Here is a 21,714-nt window from a genome sequence, read left to right on the forward strand (position 1 = left end):
CACACAATAATATCTCATGAAAATAATCATGGGCCTAGCTGAGGTCACCACTAACAAGACGGCAGTGTAATTCTTTTCAAGAAAGTTACGGATTTGCTTAAAATAAAATTCAAATATTGCCATAATATTAATAATATTTATTTTTTGCTAATTTTAAATTGAATTTAGTCAAAATCCGCACAGTAATATCTCATTAAAATAATCATGGGCCTAGCTGAGGTCACCAATAACAAGACTGTAGTGTAATTATTTTCAAGAAAGTTACAGATTTGCTTAAAATAAAATTCAAATATTGGCATCATATTTATTTTTCGCGAACTTTAAATTGAATTTATTCAAAATCTGCACAGTAATATCTCATGAAAATAATCATGGGCCTAGCTGAGGTCACCACTAACAAGACTCCAGTGTAATGTTTCAAGAAATATACGGATTTGCTTAAAATAAAATTCAAATATTGGCATCATATTAATAATATTTATTTTTCGCTAACTTTAAATTGAATTTATTCAAAATCCGCACAGTAATATCTCATGGAAATAATCATGGGCCTAGCTGAGGTCACCACTAACAAGACCGCAGTGTAATTTCTTTCAAGAAAGTTACGGATTTGCTTCAAAGAAATATCAAATATTGGAAATATATTACTATTATTTTCTTTATGAAGTGCTTTCATTTAGAAATCAAACGTCAGAATGTCTTGATTATCTCTGGGTGACACCTTGAGGTACTCTACCACGAATCAGAAGTGAAAGTATTTTGTAACTACGCACCATTGTATTCTAAATCTATTTTGAAATTAGACACACATTTGCGCATGAATGTGATTTTCTATATCTTTTATTTTGACATTTTAAATCAGAACATCCAATATTGGAATAATTACCTTCTTTTATGTATTGTATTCATCATTAATTCAATTCGTGATTTTTCATCTCTTCAATTAGTTTAATCTATCACTATGTTTGTATTTAAAGGCGTGTTTCGTCATATCACGTTCACCGGAAGTTCGCTCTTATTTTGAAGACAGTTTTCACACGCTCGTACCGTAATGCCTGGTATATACGTGTACTGAAAAAAATCGTGCGGGCTGGCTTGACTGTGTTTTCCGAAGTGGCGGCTGGCTTGACCGCAGTGGATCAAGTCGGGATCAAAGTCAAACACAAATCTAACCGACATGCACTGCGGGTCGATCGATTCTGCGCATTTTGAACGAGCCTGTTTGCACGTTACTCTGGGGCTCCCCGAGGTCACGGTTCCCTGCACTGGTCAAACCTCATGCAGACTGATCATCATGCAAAATGGCCCATGTCAGATTAATATATATTATCGGATTAAATTGTATGTATATTATGTATACACTCATGTTGCATTTTGGAAAAAGAATTCTAATTTGAATGACTGTATACACAGTTGAATAACTTAAACTATTATAATAATACATAAAGTGTTTTGGTTTATTTAACAACATGTTTTATATTTTGTGTTTTTTAACCAGAATCTACAGAGTAACTCATAACTGAAAGTGTCGAATAAATGTAAAGCAGCTTCTCTGTACAGCAGAGGGAACCAGATGCACAGATCATGTCTCTGATGGGATCATGAAGTGATGATAAATATTACATTACAAAAGCACGACAGGTGTTATGTTACGTTTTATGTTATGATCCCTATTCATTTTTTCCAAGAAAATATTGTTGAGAGCCTTTTCCTTCCTGCAGAGATTACAGTGATTTAATGGTATTATGTAACTTTGTAACACTAGTCACATGTCATCTATTGTTCTGTCCATCCTGGAGAGGGATCCTCCTCTGTTGCTCTTCTTAAGGGTTCTTCCCTTTTTTCCCTGTAAATGAGTTTTTTTCTATTTCGTGGGACTTTTTCCTGATCTGATGTGAGGTCAAAGGTCAGGGATGCTGTATGTTTCCAGATTGTAAAGCCCTCTGAGGATAATTGTGATTTGTAATATTGGGCTATATAAAATAAACTGAATTGAATTGAATGGAACACTCCACATGGATCAAAAACATATAAACACGTGACACATGAATATGTTGCAAACACAAAAGACAGTTTTGGGGTCACCACAATTGAGGCTTTATTTGTAATTCATGTTTACAGATCGGTTCTCTTACGCTGGTCTGTGAATGCAGTTTTAACCACAGCACATGCACATGCTTGTTTGTGCGATTCCTGTGAGGCTAAGTGAGGGGCATTTATGTGAGATTTGTTGTTTCCCCATGGAGAAGATAAGTGTACTTTCTTTTATTTGAATCCCCTGAACACACTTAAGTAATTACAGCATAACACAATGTAACACGGTTTACAGAACCACTCGAACGGCTATGTCCTTTATTTCTACTTTAGCACCTTTAATGTCACCACTAACTTTGTGAAGAAAGACTGTGGGGGGGGGGGGGGGGGGGGGGAAGAGAGAGAGAGAGAGACACTGCACACTGAAGAAAAAAAACAATATAACGTAAAAGCAAATTAAGGCGTGCAATTACTTTGGTAGACATTCAGTAATTGCACACCTCTCCTCTGGGGAACGTACGAGTGTCTTTGACTGGAAGTGCTGACCACAGACTTAGAAGGAGCAGAACAATCAAGTTACAAATGATACGGCATGCTTACGTGTGTGTGTGTGTGTGTGTGTGTGTCAGCTGGTCCTCTGTTTGGGCTTTTTGTAAGACAACCTTCTCCAGCGCAACCCCCGGGATGGAGTGGCCGCCTCGGTGCCTGACATCCAGTGAGGATAAAAACGACCCCAGAGATCTTGTTGGTGGCTCCGCGTGTATTTATTTAAGCGCGCGCGCGCGGAAGGCGCTCGCCCACCTGCTCACACCATGGGGCCAAATAGTATGGTGCGGCGCGTGCCAGGTCCCTCATTAGCATATCCAGCGGATGAAGCGGTCAAAGAACGACGGCTTGTTCAGCGCCGCGTAGTCGGCTCCCCTGAAGACGGCCGACATGTCCCCGAGCGACAGCTTGCGCAGCACCTCTTCGTCCGTGTCGGATCCCACGGCGATGACCGTGGGGACGCCCTCCGCACGCCTCATGGCCGACACGCCCTCGTCCAGCTGCTCGCTGGCCGTGACGCCGTCAGTGACGAACACGAAGGCCAGCTCGGCGTTGCGACGAGCCAAGCGCTCTCCCCGCTGCACAACACAACAGGCAACGTTAAAGGGTTCACGCCCCCCCCCCGCCCCCCGTGGGGGTCAAAGGTCAAAAGCGCTCTCATGTCTCTTGCGCGCGCTTGAGCTAGAAGGCAGCTTCACATAAAGACAGGAAGTAAAACCACAAGATGTTCTATTTCTGTAAGACGAGATGCGAAGATTGATACCACTCTCATCTTGGTGTGGTGATTGGCTTAGTTTAGTATTGTGGGGAAACAACTAGCTTGACTTAGTTCAAATGGAAAACACCCACTAAGAGACGCATGAATACGCATGTGTAAAAAAGTATTTCCCCCCCCCCCTCGGGACTACTTCTTGGTTGGCAGAGACTTCCTCTGGTTTTGTTCTCCACCTTGATGAAGAAATCACTGCAGCTGCAGAAAACAGTCATAATAACCCCCCTGTGAAAACACAACTCGTTGTTTTTGAAGGTATTGAACAAACAAGAGCAGCTGTAGAGCTGCAGGTAAAAGGGTTCTGTCGTATTTGGACAGAGCGAAGCGAGCTGTTTCCTGTTGTTTTCAGTCTGTGTGCCACGCTAAGCGGACCACCTGCTTCACAGGCACTTGAGTGGTATTGGTCTTCTCATCTAGCATAAGAAAGTACATATTCCATAAATCCTTTAACTCCCACGTAAAGCAAATCTCAAGGACTGCATTCTTTCATCTACGTAATATTTCAAAAATCAGGCACATCTTGTCTCAAAAAGTTGCAGAAAAATTGATTCACGCGTTCGTTACTTCGAGACTGGATTACTGCAACTCCTTATTATCAGGCTGCTCTAATAAGTCTCTTAGGTCCCTCCAGTTGATCCAGAATGCTGCAGCTCGTGTTCTCACTAAAACTAAGAAAAGAGATCACATCACTCCTGCACTAGCTGCTCTGCACTGGCTCCCAGTAAAATCAAGAATCACTTTTAAAATTCTTCTCTTAACGTACAAAGCCTTGATTGGTGATGCTCCATCATATCTTAAGGAGCTTGTAGGACCATATTGCCCCACTAGAGAGCTGCGCTCACTAAATGCGGGACTACTTGTAGTTCCTAGTCTTAAACAGTAGAATGGGAGCCAGAGCCTTCAGGTATCAAACGGACTTTTTCTTTGCTCCGTCCCGATGCGCGCAAACCGGTGTCGGAGCTCTGCGGCGCACGAGACGGTGGGCAGAGGACTGTTAACGCGACACGTAGAGACAGAAATGACGTGCTGCTGCTGTAATGTGGCGCTATAGAGAAAGTGACGGGGGGGCGGGCCCATTTTTTTTAATGTCATGCGATCTACCATACTACGCCGCGATCGATTGGCAGGTCGCCGCGATCGACCGGTCGACGTATTGAGCACCCCTGTCCTAGAGTCTTAAAAAGTAGAATGGGAGCCAGAGCCTTTAGTTATCAAGCTCCTCTTTTATGGAACCAGCTTCCACCTTCAGTCCGGGAGGCAGACACAGTCACCTCGTTTAAGAGTAGACTTAAGACTTTCCTCTTTGACAGAGCTTATAGTTAGGGCTGAATCAGGTTCACCTGGTCCAGCCCCTTGATATGCTGCTATAGGCTTATAGCTGCCGGGGGACATTTAGGATGCACTGAGCACCTATCTCCTCTTTTTTCTCTCCTTAGGGATGAATTTTCATCTCTCAATCACACGTTACTAACTCTGCTTTCTCCCGGGAGTCCTTTTGACTTCACGTCTCATGGGGTCATTGGACCCTATGAGACGGCATAGATCCTATCTGCTGATGGATCATCGAGGTCTGGGTCGTGGAATTCCTGCTACCGACCACACCACTGTCCTGTTGAGACTCCACCCACTGTTGAGACTCCGCCCACTGTTGAGACTCCGCCCACTCCTCCTCTCTACCTCCATCTGCCTGATGGATCGTGGAGGTCTCCATCATGGAATATGCCTACTATGAACTATTCATACACTCTGTCATATTCATTGAATGTATTTAAACTCTAAATCTGTCCTTCTGTACACATGACATCTATTGCACCTGTCCATCCTGGAGAGGGTTCCTCCTCTGTTCTCTCCTGAAGGTTTCTTCCCTTTTTTTCCCCCTGAAGGGTTATTTGGGAGTTTTTCCTGGTCCGATGTGAGGTTTTGGGGCAGGGATGTCTATGTGTACAGATTGTAAAGCACTCCGAGACAAATTTGTAATTTGTGAAATTGGGCTATACAAATAAACTGAATTGAAAATTGAATATTATTTAAAAATAGAAAAGTTGAACAAATCCAAAACAAGTTGTTTTTTACCTGTGGAATCACGAGGTTGTTGACAGCATAGATGATGGCGCTGCCCAGGGCGGAGGAGGAGTCCATGTATTTCACCCCCGCCAGCGAATCAGAGATCACCGTGAGGTTGTGTGTGAGCGCGAACTCCACCCTCTGTTCTGTGGTGCTGCCGTACTGCAGCAGAGCCAAGCGGGCATTCCTCTCGTCTGTCTGGCCGCTGGCCAGCGTGAGGCGGCGAGCCACGTTCTCGATGAACTCTTTGGCCTTTCGGTGGTCCTCCAGTCCCATCCTCTCAGAGCCGTCCAACAGGAACACCACGTCCACCGGCCGCTGGACACAGCTAGCCACTGCAGGCTCTGGAACAAACACACACATATTTATGTAGGTATGGAGATTTAAATCTATCACGATGTTCGGCGAACTACAGCTGGAACACAGATGCGCAGGAGTCAAATCCAGCAACACATATATGCTTTAGCACACTGTAGTGTGTCTTCTTTCATGCATGCTAGTGGCAGTCGGATTGCATCTGAACCTTCTCATATCAGTCGTGTGGCCTCATCAAGAAAAAAACTTCTTTTTTTTGTTTGCTCCATAATTTTATTCTCTTGAGATGGCAAGATATAAAACATGAATACATGTTATACAAAACAACATCGTTCACATCAGTAAGTTCCCATCACAGAGCTAACATGGTACCATGACATTCGGTGAAAGCCGGCCTTTGTCATCCTACTTTACAAGCCAAGCCACATGCAAATCCAATCAAGGACATAACATACAATAGTTCCTTCATCGTCAGTCGTTGAACCAAACCTCCACATACACCAACGTGTGACTCATGTACAGTAAACTGTCTCTAAAACTAGATCTTTTCCACATGTCACGGCCTTTTCACAAACATGACTCATTCACGGAGCACAAGAAAAAAAAGGAAAGGCTGTAACCTTGGATGTGTGCAAAACAGCAATAAAAAAATTAAAATATAAAGCCATCAGAGTGATTCAGTGTGCTGGTGATTCACAGTGGAAACGAGGCTTCATCAAAGAGCTACTGTTCACTGGAGAGGGTCACGTGAACAGCTCTGTGGACCAATCTGCCTCCAACAAATGGCATCCGCCTTCCATGTGAGTGGAACATGTTCCTCCACCAAATGATATGTATCGTATTTCCAACAGACAATACTTTTTAGAGAGACAGCTCCATGTATATTGATTTAGAAATATTCTATGAGGAGAGGGAGCATCACATTTTGATAGTAACTGTAAATAAGGCTGCTCTGAAATGTGCCAGCATCATGTCATTCAAACCCGTATGCATACAGCCCAGGAGTTTATTGCACCACTAGATTTATAAAATGCCCACAGTTTTGAGAAAACCTATTCTACGTCCAGCAGTAAGCTCGTTAGTTATTGGCGACCATGATGCCGAGGTAGCATGGTTAGCATATTAGCATTAGCAGAGTCCTAAGGCTTTCTCTGGGTCTCCCATAATGTCTCCATAGACATATTTGAAGGAGTCGATGAACAGCCGGGTCCACTGCTGCCTGTCCGTTCCCTGGGCAAGTTTGGCTCTCTGGGCGGTGTACGCCAGGGTTGCAACGCCAAACCCGTACTGCTGCTCGCTCAGGCCGTTCAGCAGGCTGGTCACACCCTTCAAAGAGGTGGGGACCAATGAGGGGCTGCCTTCCTCAGCCAGCGGCTTCCAGGGGGGAGGGGCTTGCCCCGCTGGGACGCCCCCTTCTGAAACAAGTGGGCGGAATAACATCGTGGGCGGAGTCCCACAGACACGACGCATCAACACAGCCAACAGAGATGCCGGAGCTACACCGAGTTGCACTAGTTTGCAAACGTTTGGCCTTTTTTTTGTTGGCTTTACAGCGGCATGAATTCCTTGCATCGTGGCAAAGGAGGCGAAATGATGTGTAAAAAACCACAAATTTAAGACACAACTTGTCTAATCCTGAACAGAGCTTAAAGGCGTCAGTATGCTTCAAACAAACTAGTTGGTCCCCAAGTCGCATCCGGACACATCTGAAGGCCCAGATGTTACCTTCTGTTCTGAATGGCCACGCTTAAAGGCGAGGCCAAACGCCTGCCGTCACGAGAGGGGCTGGGCGTGTTGAATCATATTAACAAGGATAACAGAGCACACTTTCAGACTCTTTCTCTCCTCAAAGGCATTCAAGGTGTTCGGTTCTACACGCAAAAAGTGACGATAAGACATTGTGTGAAGAATAAAAACAGAACTGACAGTTTCTGAGTGATACATAGTTTTGCAATTCTGACAAGCACTTCATTTCAAGCATGTTGACGCCTTAATAAAGCCGGTTACTTTGAAGTCTTTGAAGAGGACACACGAAGCGATACATATTTTAAAGTCTTACCTGATTTACAAGGGAGATCTGGGCATATGAGGATGGGATCTAAAGCCAAGATAAAGACAGAATATCAGAGAAAAAGTAGAGAACAGAACAGCGTTTGTATTCTAGCTAACGTAACTGTACATAATGTCCTTCCACAAGGAGTGTACCTGGGCAGAGCACGTTTTCAATCTTGTTGAGGAACTCCTCTGCCACCAGGTCTACAAAGCGCTTCATGCCCATCACCCTGCCCTCCTTCTGGCAGGCGATGCTCTTCAGGATCTCATTCTCCTCGATCTGGTCGAACATGTCTCCGATACCAATAGCACTCACATCGACGCCGGGATGACTGCCCATGCAAACACAAGCATTGAGATGGTTGATTTCTCATCGACACAAAATGCTAATTCTGAATCAGACCAAATACAGCTCCGGCGCAAGGCACCCGCAGAGGGAGGTGAGCAGCATGTCGTCGTCTCTGGGGTCGAAGCGTCCGTCTGTGATGACAACGACGTTGACGTTGGCTTTGGCCCTGCGGCTGTCCTTGATCAGGTGGTCGTAGGCGTACTTCAGAGCGGATGGAGTCCACGTTCCTCCGGCGATCCACTCCAAGCGCTTCACTGCATTCTGAATAGTGGAGTCGTCAGAATGTGAGACATGTGGACGTACAGTGAAGACACCACTTCCAGCTTCCATCATCTTTACGTCGTTACACTGCGGCCATTTTGAAGACATTGGTTGTGGTTCGGTGGTGAAAGATCGCAGCCATGGTTGTGGACTGCACTCGGCATAACGTTCAGAATTAGCATCTTTCAGGAGCTGCCTTGAAATTGACAGCAAACAATAACTGTCCCACTGGAGAATTGGGATTCATCCATTTGCTTTTCACAGGGAATCCACAATTAGTGTTTGTGTGCAATGTCCAGCAGTAATTTCATTAGTCACTTGAAATCATTTACATAATAGAGGAGAATGGTTAGCACATTAGCATTAGAATAGTTTGTAGCAGAGGACAGCCCTTTTCCCTCCCCCCACAGGAAAAGTGGGTGGAGTCTAAAACGAGGAAAGGGGATCCTACGCTACACGTTCTAGATTTACAGCTTTAGCTGTTCATGGCTTCCAGGTAGTTTCCCCTTTTTCTAATGTTCAAAATGGCCGCCTTGTGGTATGAGTCAGGTGAGTAAATCTGGGTTAGCAGAATATTTTAAAATATAGTTTATCTGACTAAATTAAAATAACAGAGATTTTACTCCTCTAGAACAATTGATTGCATTTTAGAAACACATGCCTGGTTAATTAGTAAGGGGGAAGTCTGTTGTTGTACTTTTTAATACTTTAATACTGCCAATAACTCTGATGAAAGACCGACACCTACAATGCAGTGGCGGGCCGTCAGGGCCAGCAAGGCCTTCTCTGCTGGCCTAAACATCATCAGAATATATATTCTTTTCTAAATATATTTTCCCACAAATATGTATTCAATTATTTCCCAGAGTAAGAGTTATTCTCTAAATTTCATAGCGTTCCTCTTGGTTGCGCTGCTGCCAGCGCCAGGTTGAGATTTGGAGGGCTGGTCTTTATGTTAGATCTTCTATCCAATCATATTCAGCCATTGTGTGTTGCCAGGGGGCTAAAATCTGCCCTTAGGCCTTCAGAATCAACATTGCGGGCGCTGGTAGCTTCAAGTGAATGGGAATGACGATGTTGTGTCAACCAATCAGCTTTAGAGTTGGCTCCTCTAGGCCTTCTAGAAGGCCCCGGAACCGGCACAGGAGCCAGCTAGCAGGCGGAGGGCGTGCACGTCTTTTGATTGGATTACCAATATTGAAAGGCGGGTCCTATGGGCAGGTAAATGCAGAACCTCAGAACTAGGAAACTGAATTTGATAAAGGAATTAATTTGCGGACTACAAAGCTGTTTTTTCAACCCACAATGGCGGAAGGAGGAGAAGATGTCGATTTGTTCGAGCAAATACTTTTAACGCCTTTCTCAAGACGAACTTTTCAAGAAAAGTTAGACATCGTAAGGAGGACTTTTTTCTTCTTCTTTTTCTCCGTCCCGATGCGCGCATTCTGCAGCGCGCGAGACGGAGAGCCGAGAGAAATGACATGCTGTTGTGTAGATACGATCAACATCAGACGGCTGTTTAGTTTAAGAAATGAACAAAGACGTGCTATAGAGAAAATGACGGGGGCGGGCCAAATTTTTTTAATGTCATGTGATCTACCAATACTACGCCGCGATCGACGTATTGAGCAGCCCTGGTCTAGAGCCATGGCATCATAATGATAGTAATAAGAGGTGGATTAATTCGGGTGGGACTGTGTAGGACCTCACTGAAGGCCCAGGCCCCAGGCCCACGGCCCGCCACTGCTACAATGTGAACCATGTTTCTCAATACTCTCACTATGAGCCCAAAGCCCACTGATAGTTTGCCACAGAAAAATTTACTTTATCGGGATTTGACCATATCGACAATACATTTTAGCTCTGTGAATTTATTGTCGGTTTCGGTCTTTTCACAGAAATGTTGACAATGTAAAAGAATATATTATTAGTCTCATCCTTGAAGATGGCTCTACCTTCTTTTGCATTCCAGATTATATGTATTGCAAAATGTGAGAAAAATAAAGAGAGGGAGCTCTGTGATGATGCCAGCCCAGATTAATTAAGATGCATCTGGACAAGAAAACACAAAAGAACAGTTTATGCTACACCCCAAAATACCCGTCAAAGCAGTTTGCACATGTGTTTGTGTTTGAGACCTTGAAAGCAGACAGTGAATCAATCTTGGGGTCGTCGAGTCGGATGGCCTGGAAGGTTCCACTGTGGCTGTACTGAACCACTCCCACTCTGGTGCCTGGGAACACATGCAACTGTGTTGATACCAAGTTGGCAGCCATCTTTTCATGTTTTTAAATTTTCTTTTGTCAATGGAAAGCCAAATCCGGAAGTCATTTGTAAACCACATGAGCATGAACAAATGCAGGTATACCTGTCTCTGACTTGGGGTCTTTGGCAAGGGATCCCAATCTGTTGATGGTGTTGATGACAAAGTTCTTCTCCAGGGTGAAGTTGGTCAGACCCACTGACTCTGAGCTGTCGATCACGAACACGATGTCCAAGGGTCCGCAGCGTTTCTCACAGTCTGCCGACAAAACCACAAATTAAGATAACCAGACGGCTGATAACATGAGATAACAAGAATGGGCACTCGGTAGAGCGCATACCTTCGCATATCACAAGATTGGGCATTGAATTATGAACATGTTGGCATTAGTTGCATGCCAATTGGATAACAATTGACCGTGCTATGGTAAAAAGAAGATTTTGACCTATCCATGACCTTGACCTTTGACCCGATTGATCCCAAAATCTAATCAAATGGTCCCCGGATAATAACCAATCATCCCACCAAATTTCATGCGATTCAAGCAGATGTTGACCTTTTCATGACCTTGACATTGACCTTTGACCCGATCGATCCCAAAATCTAATCAAATGGTCCCCGGATAATAACCAATCATCCCACCAAATTTCATGCGATTCGGTTTAAAACTTTTTTTGTTATGCGAATAACACGCATACAAATAAATAAATAAATAAATAAACAAATAAACAAATAAATAAATACACGGCGATCAAAACATAACCTTCTGCATTTTCAATGGGAAGGTAACCAGACGGCCTATCCGGGAACACAGAAGCTAAACTCACCACAGCAGCCACAGGTTTCCCTGATGTAGGTCATTACATCACATTCCTGCAGTAAGAAACATGACATCATTATATCCTGCATGTATTTCTATTGAGTGATAAAAAAGAGTGGTTTGATGAAATGTTCTCACAGTGAGGCCGGGGTCTCCCTCAGGGCCAGGATCTCCCTGTGGGGAAAGAGAACACATCAAATCTCAATCTGCCTCTCAGCTTTTGTCTGGTTTGGGATCACTAACGCTGTAATGAGTAAACATATATCAGCCAAGGTTGGCTAGATGCGGCTCCCCCTGTATGTGGGTCTAACTGCTTTACATTGCATTGTGGGTATACTTACACCACGCCCACCCTGTCCTCTTGACCCTCTCAGGCCTGGCTCACCCGTGGATCCTGGCTCACCCTGTTTTGAGGAGAGGAATTAGCATTGTGTAACTGCACTGTTCGCTTCAGTAACGGAATACATGCAACTACAACGATTACTCACTCCCTCTCCCAGAGTTCCTTTTTTCCCCGGGTCACCCTTTTGACCACAGTCTCCTCTGCTGCCGCGAGGCCCAAGACCGCCGTTCTCTCCCCTCTCCCCCTGTACGGAACGTCTCATCAGCCGGCTGTGTCACTCCGGGAATCAAATGTACTGAGGCGAAGTGCATGTGTACGTTACCGATGGTCCTCTTGGCCCAGGGTAGCTGAAGCCAGGTCTTCCATTGTCTCCCTGAATAGAAAAGAAACAGTCAAGACCAACTGCAGCTGAACACAGTCCGAGGAAGACGTTCACTCACTGACACAAACACACAGACGAAATACCTTTGGTCCGATCTGTCCGGGTTCTCCTCGAGGTCCAGCATCACCAGGGTCACCAGCGGTACCCTATCGTACAAACCGTGTTAATGTAAAGTAGATACGGTATCTTTTTCAGATGATGCCCCTTTGAAACCCTCAACCTACATTTTTCCCGAACTCTCCTGATATCCCTGGTGGTCCCCTGGGGCCTGGCAGACCATTGTCTCCCTGTTCAGAGAGGAAGTTGATGACAGGTGCAACAATAGAGGGCAGAGTTGTGTACGGTGTTCATATGAACATCTCCAAATGACATCTTCTCACCTTTGTTCCTTTGTTTCCTGATTCACCTGCAAGTCCTCTCAAGCCCTCTGGACCCATTTCACCCTGAAACATGCAATCTGCATTGAGCCCCCGAGCGGTGGAGTATTTGTAGGTCAACGAAAGGAATAATTTGAACCGATGCAAAAAGTTCAGAAGACAGACATGTTTCACACTCGTGCAGGTGTGTACATAAACTCGCACCTTGTCTCCACTTTTGCCATCTTTTCCCTGAGCGCCCTTCGGCCCATAGTCTCCTCTTCTCCCCTAGAATGTAAGAACAATGACACGATCGATGCAGGACCGATGCAGGCCAACAGGTGAATAGGAACATGATGAAGGTGAATTAGACGTTCTTACAATCTCTCCTCTGACTCCCACAACTCCAGCGGTTCCCTGAGAAAAACAACACACAGATGAGCTACATGACGTTATACAGTGTGAATACATTTATGTCTGTGGCAATAAGCCTTACTGGGCTTCCTTTCAGTCCAGGGACGCCAGGTGATCCAGGGCTTCCACTCTCTGCCTGTGGAGAAAACACCAGAGTTTAGCATCTTCATCATTCCTCAAACCAATGTCACATGACCAAAGACCAAATATCTGTCCCAGCAAAGAGCACCGATCCCTGGATTTTACCTTTGGTCCAGGCTCTCCAGATGGTCCGAAGGGTCCAGCCTTTCCAGCGCGACCGGGATCCCCCTGAAAACAGCACGCAATCACATGCTCACAGTTGGGCCGAGTTTACCCACGCTGATGGATTTTGTTTCAATTGAAGACCGTGTACCTTGTCTCCTTCGGTTCCAGCAAAACCGCGATCGCCCACGTTACCGGGGTGACCATCAGAACCCTACGAGGCATCAAACACACACCATGAATCGGCCGTAAAGCAATACAATATGCATCGATCGTGAAACATCGTGTTCGGTGTCGTACTCTGCTGCCTGGGTCTCCTTTGCAGCCGGGAGCACCGATCCGTCCGAGTTTACCCTGAGCAGAAGACAATTGCATTACACATCGAGAACTTCACTTCAAAATCATACATGCACTGTTTGTGTGCAGAATAGAGTGAGTGGTGATAATAGGTGGCACTGTGTCCCCTAAATGGACCACAACACCTGCTCCGTAAATTAAGCTGCAGCTACCATCTGTCCGTCTGTCCCGTTACGTCCAGGAATGCCAGACACGCTCTAAGGAAGAAGAGAGGAAACAATTAGAGAAGGAACGCCATATGTTTACAAAATGTATAGCAATGAATGGATTCGATGAGATAGTAAATCATAAATGGAAAAAGTAAAATCCTACCTTCTTCCCCTGTGCTCCCAGTTCTCCCTGTGAGCGGACAGAAAACCAAGCGGTCATTTGAAGTACAATCATGATGTGCTTATCCATTAACAGATTGTGAACTGTGATTTGACGAGATTTTACAAGTATTCACCGACAAAGCCATTTAATCAAAGACTTAAATCGTGCATTGATGAAGGGCACGCCTCACCTTCTCGCCTATGTTACCTCCTAGTCCCTACAGAGAGGAGGAAGAGAAGACAAGTTTAGTTTCTTTACAATACAGACAAAAACAAACGTTGTCAAACCGACTCGAATAGTGATACTTGTAAGTATTATGTTCTGATACACTTTCCTGTGGAAAATCAAGAACATTTGTATTTTTTAAGATAATCCCCTTTTGGCCTCTGTCCAGGCTGAAAATGCGTCTAAGCGCATTAAAAAGATGAACAGCAGCTTTGAGACAGTAAAGTGATGAAAGCAATCAGTTATTCACAAAAATATCATGACATGTATTGTGTGATTAACATATCATCTCTCAGATACCGAACATCATCTCTGTTATATAAACCTGCAGGGGGGAGGGGTTGCAAATACATGATCTTTTTTTTATACATTGATTCCACTAAGTAAGGTAAGCAGAAGAAGTTTTATAAAGAAAAAGTACGTACACAAATACGTACATCAGGTATTCATGAAAATATCATCAAATGTGTAAGTCTTATGTTATGAGACACTTCCTTATGGAAAATCAAGAATATATGTATTCTTAACCCTCCTGTTACCTTTACATTTACTAACATATTTTACCCTCGGGGTCAATTTGACTCCAGCAATTAAAACCTCCAGAAAATTATTAGAATTAATATTGTTTCCCAAGTTTAAGTGTGAGGTACTTTATATTTGTTTGTTGACTACCTAAATAGCCCTTTAAATATATAAAAAAGTTGATATTTCTTATATGTTTGACACAGTGAAAAACAGCCTGGGGTCAAATTGACCCCAAAGAACACCGACATTAAACATTGAATGGGGTCAAATTGACCCGAAAGGTAACAGGAGGGTTAAGGGAAATCCACTTTTGGTCTCAGTGGAGTCTGAAAATCAGTTTCCGCGCATAAAAACCAGAACGATGTCGGTGGATGTCGAGCGTCTTACTTTGGGACCGGGCTGACCGATGGGACCTTCGATACCGGGGTCTCCTTGGCGACCTGTGAACCCCTTCAGACCTGGGTCGCCGTTGTCTCCTTTGGCTCCCTGCAGTCGAGGAATTCAAAGGAAAGAAAGCCTGTGTGAAGAAAAAAGTGACTTGTGTGCGGATTCCACAAGTGTGAGTTTGTGTGGATGCTCACTTTCTGTCCTCTGGGGCCTTTTGGACCATCACTCCCTTTGGTCTCCAGACAGGCCACATTGTTACACTGCGTCACACAGAACACAAAGTCACACGGTCAGCGGTGACGCATCTCGAAACATAAATCTTCTCGATGCTCAGTCGTGTGAAACATTCTTACCTCCACGAACGTCAGATGTTTCTGCGAAGACAAAAGGAACACGGCGTGAGCAGAAGACGCATTGAGTCGCGTCTGGTGTTTTCCCGTGTGTCTTTGTGTGTTACCATTGTCTTGATGATGCCGTTGATGGTCTCCGTGTGTATGACGGCTTTGCCTGTGCTCAGATCCACGGCCATGAAATCCCTCCTGTAGAGGCTCGCAGGAGAGTTGGCGATCTCCCTCAGACCCATCTCTTCCACGTTCTTGGATGCCGCTACGACAAATATCTGGATGCCCTCCTCGCGAGCTCTCTCTGATGCCACTTTGATGCCCCTGCACGGTTCTCCGGTCACGTGGCCGTCGGTGATGACCACAGCGAATCGGTGGGTGCGGGGGTCTTTGGGTGACTTCAGCATTTCTTGCGTCATGTTGCCGATGGCGCAGTCGGTGTAGGTGCCCTTACCCAGGTATACGATCCCCCTGAGGCCCTGGAAACAATGTGAAAGGAGGGAGACTTGTGTGAGGCTGGATTACAACCGACCGGGGACGCAAGACCCTCACGGCCTCTGACGATATCAGACCACAGCCCCAAAGCAGATTCACTTGATCTGTATTGGCATTAATAAGTTAAAATAGAAAAAAATTGTAAACTAGAACAAAAGAAATAGATAACTAGGAAAATAAACCAAACACTGAAGATGAAAACTCCCCTCACATTGCTGTCTCCAGTCCTGAATGTTTCCCCAAAGCCCAGTATCCTTTAGGTTTATAAATCATCTTCAGTTTCCATCTTCGTTTGAGGATCCTTGCTTTGCAATTAGAGCAGCGCAGAGTATTATGGTATGGATTCAAAACTCTGAACTCAACTCCAGCGTAGTATAAAACAAAAATATTGGTGATGTTATTTAAGCCACATTGCTACCCTATTTTTGCATGTTATGTAACTTCCTCAACATTTGTGCTTTGGTTTCAGAATGAATGAAGACAGTTGGAAAATAATTAGAAACAAAATGGTGTTGGCTCGACAGAATAACATGTTTCCCCATGGCAACTTTCACGCTTTTTTCCTTCTAATTTAGATATACATATTTATGTGTTCCATTATCTCTAGTGGATTAGAGTGTACATAGCTGCCATAAAAAGAAATCTCACTCATAGGTTTGGGCTGACCACCGAATTTTGCAAAGTTGGGCTCCGCCCCTGTGTGTAGGCATATGTGTGTGTGTTGCCGTGTGTGTGTGTGTCACTCACAGTGATGAAATCGTTCTTGGCTGCAAAGTGACTGAACACTTTCGACTCCTGGGAGAAGTGCAGTCCACCGATCCTCCAGTTGACCCGCACAACACCGTTGATGTCGGCGTCATCCAACCGCTGTGCAAACTGCTCAACGAATCTCTACGACGACAAAAGGCACCACGCATGATACAACACACAGCCCACAGTCATTCAGGGAGGATGACGCTATGAAACAGGGGAGATATTTTTGTCCAGGATTAATTGAAAAGAATAAAAAGATGAACAAGGAACCTTGATGCTCTCCACCAGCGCTCCAGGGGGCGACTCCTGCAGGGCGATGGTCTCAGATGTGTCTATGGTGAAGTACACTTCTATGGCACAGTCATTTTTCTCTGGAGGGAACGCAAACAAAACATACGTAAGACCTCAAACAAGCCACGGCACATCACCAAAACATATCAGCATGGCATGTTACTTTGGCCACGAGGCAACACGGGTTCAGTCTCATGGCACTCACTGCTGCACTCCTGGCCCTGAGTCAGGCCTCCAAGAAGAAGACAGAGCGCGATGACCTCTAACCCCAGCATCTTCCTCTTGTCCTGTCTGACGCACAAGGGCACAAGACAGCAGACACGTGAGCCGACAATCTGTGTGGTTTCTCAAAAACCATTAAAGTAAAAATAGAAGTCGTGGGAGGATAACAAATGCAGGAAAAACACTGAATCCTACGAATGAAAAGACATTCATGTGACTAAATTAAAACCTAAAGTAATTAAGAGTGATTGTGATGCTGGTACATCTTTCTGGCTTTAGTCTAAGAACTGAATTTACTCATCATTCCACATGCTGAATGATTTCGTCACATAGTGAGTGGTAGTTGATTGCCAGAGTAATTTGTTAAATGTAGCTTTGCATCGAGTGTCAGTTTATCCTAAGAACAGGTTGCATGGCCATGGCTGCACAGGGAACGAAATGGCCGCCACAGAGTTATGGAGCAGGTTTGAAAGGATCAGCTGTTGAACATATGGCTCCTCTCCATTCTGTCAAATGGTGGAAATGGAGATGACAGCAGCTGGAAGAAGTGATTGATCTCAACATCGGCTGCTATTTGCCTCATTATGGATTATTCATGCAGGAACCTGAACAGGTTGCCAAATGTCAGCAGTAACCAACGGGAGTGCAGTCAGATCCACTAAGTAGACACAGGCCTAAGTACTTGAAGAACTCATGCACTGTTTCATCAAATGAAACCTGTAAATCCAAGGATAAATACAATAACTATGCTAACTAAACATAGTACCTCCCCCTCTCAAGTCTAGGAACATTTGAACAAGCAGTCTTTGAGTGATGACATACCATGAACAGACTTTAGATGGAAAGCAGGCTGCTGATGGACTGGAGTCAGACTCACATTTAGTTGTGTTCACACGGTTTTACTCTGCTGCCCTCCAGAGGCGTTCCCTTCCCTCACAGAACGCCTCTGTTCTTTCTTTAGGCGCTTTACCTCGCACTTTGCTCTTTGTGTGTGATTTGGATAAACACAAATGTATGTCGGGATATGCATCATGCACGTTCTGACAGGACGGGTCACGGTGCAGGACCCTCGTCTAATGGCCTCGTTAACCCCGGTTTGCATATTCTAAAACAAATTATGAATCAGTATTTCCACAAACAGCCTGGCTGTGGCTCCCTCTGGCGGACTGACAGCTGTGAGCTGCGGAGGAGTCGCTCCCCACTCCTCTCCCACTGCTGGCCAGGGGAGAATGAGTGGGAGTCCCCACAGCCTTTCACCACTGCCCCGGTGAATAGCATGCACAATCAAACATGCAGAGAAAACAGCACGACTGAGAGAACCCGCGTTGAGTTGTTTTTATGGAGAATTTGTTCCTGGGTTTTTGAAAGACTCAAAGTTTATTCTCGCAGCATTTTGGTTTGCTGAGAAAAATCCCAAATTTCTTTTGATGAGAGTAAGTTTGAAGACATGCAAAGAGAAAGAGAGCCAAAGCCAGAGGGAGGCAGAGGCAAAGACAGGCATACAATCACAAGGGGGAATAAAGGAGACAGAGAGAGAGAGAGAGAGAGAGTGAAAGATTGGCACATTGTTGTGCGTAAAAGTGCCGCTTACCCAAACTCTTTCCAACAACTTCCAAACGTAACGTGCAGCTGATCCTCTGTTGATTAACTCCTCATCTCAGCAGGATGGAAAGACGAGAAAGAAAAAGGAGATTCGGGAGGTCGAAAATGGGAAATAAAGCCCTGGATGCGCGTTTACTTCCCGCAAAAGAGCCGTCCGTTCACTCTCCTGTCCCAGTTCAGCCCCAGAAACAGGCACTGATCCCTCCTCCTGTACGCGCACGACGCACCCCAGTGCCCACTGCTGACCACTTGGAGGCGCCATGGCTCCGCCGGAACCCGTGTGAGCGCGCGCGCACGTATCGCAAGTATCACTGCCATGAACCGTTAAAAGAGGATGCCAAAGCGCAGCTGTGGGTTCGGACCGTTGCAACCCCATGGTAGATGCCTCCAAATTGCTCAAACACATTTGAATGATGGTTGAAGTTACCGGGAGAGATATGACAACATGACGGCTGTGGCCCTCAGCAGAACACATGGGAGACCCTGAGACAATGAGCTTTAACGCCTGGAGATAGAACATTCCGGTAATCTCGTACATGTGGTGAGTCGGTTTGAAATAGAACAGGATAAAGAGTAGACTCCCCCCCCCCCCACATGCACACACACGAGCAAATGGACCTCACTTGTGTCTGGTGGCCTGGTTGCAATTAGAAGGCAGAGCGAAAGCAGTTCATACTGGATGTAAACACTAACAGGCTGTCCATGTGTCTGCTCACCATGTTTACTGCTTATAGGTGCTTCAGCCGCCTGTTTGCAGGCCTATGTGTTGGTGGACATGGTGGGAGGTCTCCCTTGTTGGAGTCATGGATACATGCCATGTATGTACACATACACTCACGTCTGCCCTCTCTCAAGGTAAAGCATGTATTTCTTCGACACTCCGTGGTTGATGATCGTATGTTGGCTGCAGAAACACTCGCATTATAGAGTGTTCAAGTTGCTTGAACACTCAGATGTAGTCTGCTGAGCTGTGCGACGCATAAACCAGCAACACTGCCACTAATGCGTTCTCCAGGTCGGGAGGCGATGTCAGGAACAGGCTTTTACATCCAAGTCCACATCCGTTACATGGCAGGCAATCAGTTGGGAGAGAAGGATGACAGGGGTCGTTTGGCTGAACCGAGTACGGCAGGTGCCGATGTGAAGGATTAGTGACTGGAATCCCCATGTTTAGGAATATCACATCGAAGGGACGTTTGATTAAAAAGTGTGATTCATCATGAGAGATTGCTGCTGTTGCGCTTCTACACACAAGTTTTGACGTTTCAGTCATTTCGAGGTGGTCGGAGATGAGACAGCAGTCAGCATTTTTGCCAAATGCAGAGAAAAGCCGAGGCGGAGACGGGCAGCTGCTGGCCAGAGATATTACTCTCTGAAGTTGATCTATCGTCTTGGCCCGGGAAGAGTTTTTCCTTAAAAAGGGAAGACGAGAGAAGTGGAACAGTGTGTGTGTGTGTGTATGTGTGCGTGTGCGTGTGCATGTGATGGAGAGTGAGGGGGCTCTGGTCTCTCTTAAAGTGTGACTCATAGAATAGGAATGGCCTCCCTCCCAAATAAGAGTAAACCAGTCTCTGCCTCTCTCTCTGCGTTCTCCTCTGTTCCTCTCTTTCGCTCTCTCTCTCACTCACCCCCCCCCACACACACACACTCTTTTTCTTCCCGATCTTCTTTCTTTCACATGAACTGAAAGAGCGTTTCATTCTGAGGGGATTCATGTACAATCGCTGCAACTTTTACCTCACCGCTCCACGGAAAACACATCAGGCACGACTCAGTTCAGGTCACGCGCAAACATGCACGAAGTCGAAAGCCGAGACGACAACACGGAACATGAAAGCAAAGCGAGCATCTGCGTGCAATTGCACAAATCAAGCAGCAGGAGTTCTGTTGATGCTATCTGCAGCATGCATATGAATGTCTGCCTATGTATGGGAGGGATGAATTTCTATCAGATGCTGTCCGGTGGAGATCCTGAATCTGGAATCCACAATGAACAAACAAACAGGATATTACATAAAAATTACAAGAAGCTAACATTTACTCCTCTTTTCCTTCGTTTAATTCCTTTCCTTTCCTCCAGATGTGCTTTCTGTTCAGACAAGGCAGCTGGGAGCTGTTACCAGAGTGAATCATGAACACACACACACACACACACACACACACACACACACACACACACACACACACACACACACACACACACACACACACACACACACACACACACAGTCGTGCACACATCCAGTCAATGTGGGAATCTTATGTCACTAGCCAGATCTTTCGGTGCAAAATGGTCGCGCTGAGGTCTGAGAGTAAGATGGTATAGGGAGAGGTCCAATCACCAGGGGTTCGGAAAACAAGAGGGAGGAAACTGGTTCTCAGAAAAACGGCAGTGGAGCCAAGACAAATTTCTGAGGAACAGTCCCCCTCTCCCTCACACTTCCCCTCAAACGCACAGCCACATATGCACAAATCTTCAGATAGCACATGCACACATGTTGTAAATCATGCACAGAAATATGCATCACCATGCAAGCGGGCACATTCATCTATACACAAGCACAAACAAACACACATGCACAGCGGATCTGTGGAATGCTCTGATAAGTGCAGTTTTGGCTTTGGATCTTCAAAAAATGACTGACACTGGAAGAGCTTTATCAAACAGCGCACACACGAACAGTACAGTAGGACGGCGGGGGGAGGGGGAAAAGCAGGAAAGAAACTCAAGCTGGGACAATTCCACAGAAAGTCTGCTGCAGTCTGAGTGTGAAGGTTTGATAAAAAACATGTGTCTCAAAAACATGTAAAAGAATCAAGCTGAGACAGTTCAACTGAAATTCTGCGGTAGTCTGAGTGTGACGGTTTAATACAAACCGTCACACTCAGAAACATGTGTCTCATTGAGCCAAAGCAAAGAAGATGTTTTGTGACATTTTTTTCTTCTCTGGCTCCTCTTCAACCGTGAGGTCAGAGGTCAGGCACAGCTG

General features: G+C 45.3%; 1 protein-coding gene across 2 annotated transcripts; it reads right to left on the reverse strand.

The window, feature by feature from the left end:
• Positions 1–2,073: 2,073 nt before the first annotated feature.
• On the reverse strand, positions 2,074–18,892 carry col6a2 (collagen, type VI, alpha 2). Of its 2 annotated transcripts, XM_056420777.1 has the most exons (32): positions 18,714–18,884; positions 17,106–17,191; positions 16,880–16,980; positions 16,604–16,747; positions 15,478–15,840; positions 15,374–15,394; positions 15,215–15,280; positions 15,021–15,119; positions 14,074–14,100; positions 13,884–13,910; positions 13,724–13,768; positions 13,515–13,568; positions 13,366–13,428; positions 13,218–13,280; positions 13,054–13,107; positions 12,939–12,974; positions 12,783–12,845; positions 12,582–12,644; positions 12,426–12,488; positions 12,285–12,347; positions 12,142–12,192; positions 11,965–12,063; positions 11,818–11,880; positions 11,615–11,650; positions 11,484–11,529; positions 10,762–10,914; positions 10,532–10,626; positions 8,212–8,393; positions 7,937–8,115; positions 7,791–7,829; positions 5,426–5,760; positions 2,074–3,158 (listed from the first exon to the last, which is right to left on the reverse strand). In XM_056420777.1, exons 2-32 carry the CDS (start codon positions 17,173–17,175, stop codon positions 2,889–2,891), a joined length of 3,033 nt encoding a protein of 1,010 aa, XP_056276752.1. In that variant the 5' UTR covers positions 17,176–17,191; positions 18,714–18,884; the 3' UTR covers positions 2,074–2,888. The 2 variants fall into 2 exon arrangements, with proteins under 2 accessions (XP_056276752.1, XP_056276753.1); XM_056420778.1 differs by lacking the exons at positions 2,074–3,158; positions 5,426–5,760 and adding an exon at positions 5,979–7,146 and having other exon boundaries at positions 18,714–18,892.
• Positions 18,893–21,714: the final 2,822 nt, after the last annotated feature.

The sequence above is a fragment of the Pseudoliparis swirei genome, chromosome 8, assembly GCF_029220125.1.
Source record: "Pseudoliparis swirei isolate HS2019 ecotype Mariana Trench chromosome 8, NWPU_hadal_v1, whole genome shotgun sequence".
In the NCBI taxonomy this organism is placed as follows: Eukaryota; Metazoa; Chordata; class Actinopteri; order Perciformes; family Liparidae; genus Pseudoliparis; species Pseudoliparis swirei.

Coding starts and splice junctions, on each gene's coding strand:
- col6a2 (XM_056420777.1), bottom strand. CDS start 17,175: ATGCTGGGGTTAGAGGTCATCGCGCTCTGTCTTCTTCTTGGAGGCCTG. Junction 15,281..15,373: donor AACATCTGACGTTCGTGGAG/GTAAGAATGTTT, acceptor TGTGTGACGCAG/TGTAACAATGTGGCCTGTCT. Junction 13,281..13,365: donor CTGGAACCGAAGGAGACAAG/GTACACGGTCTT, acceptor TGCTGTTTTCAG/GGGGATCCCGGTCGCGCTGG.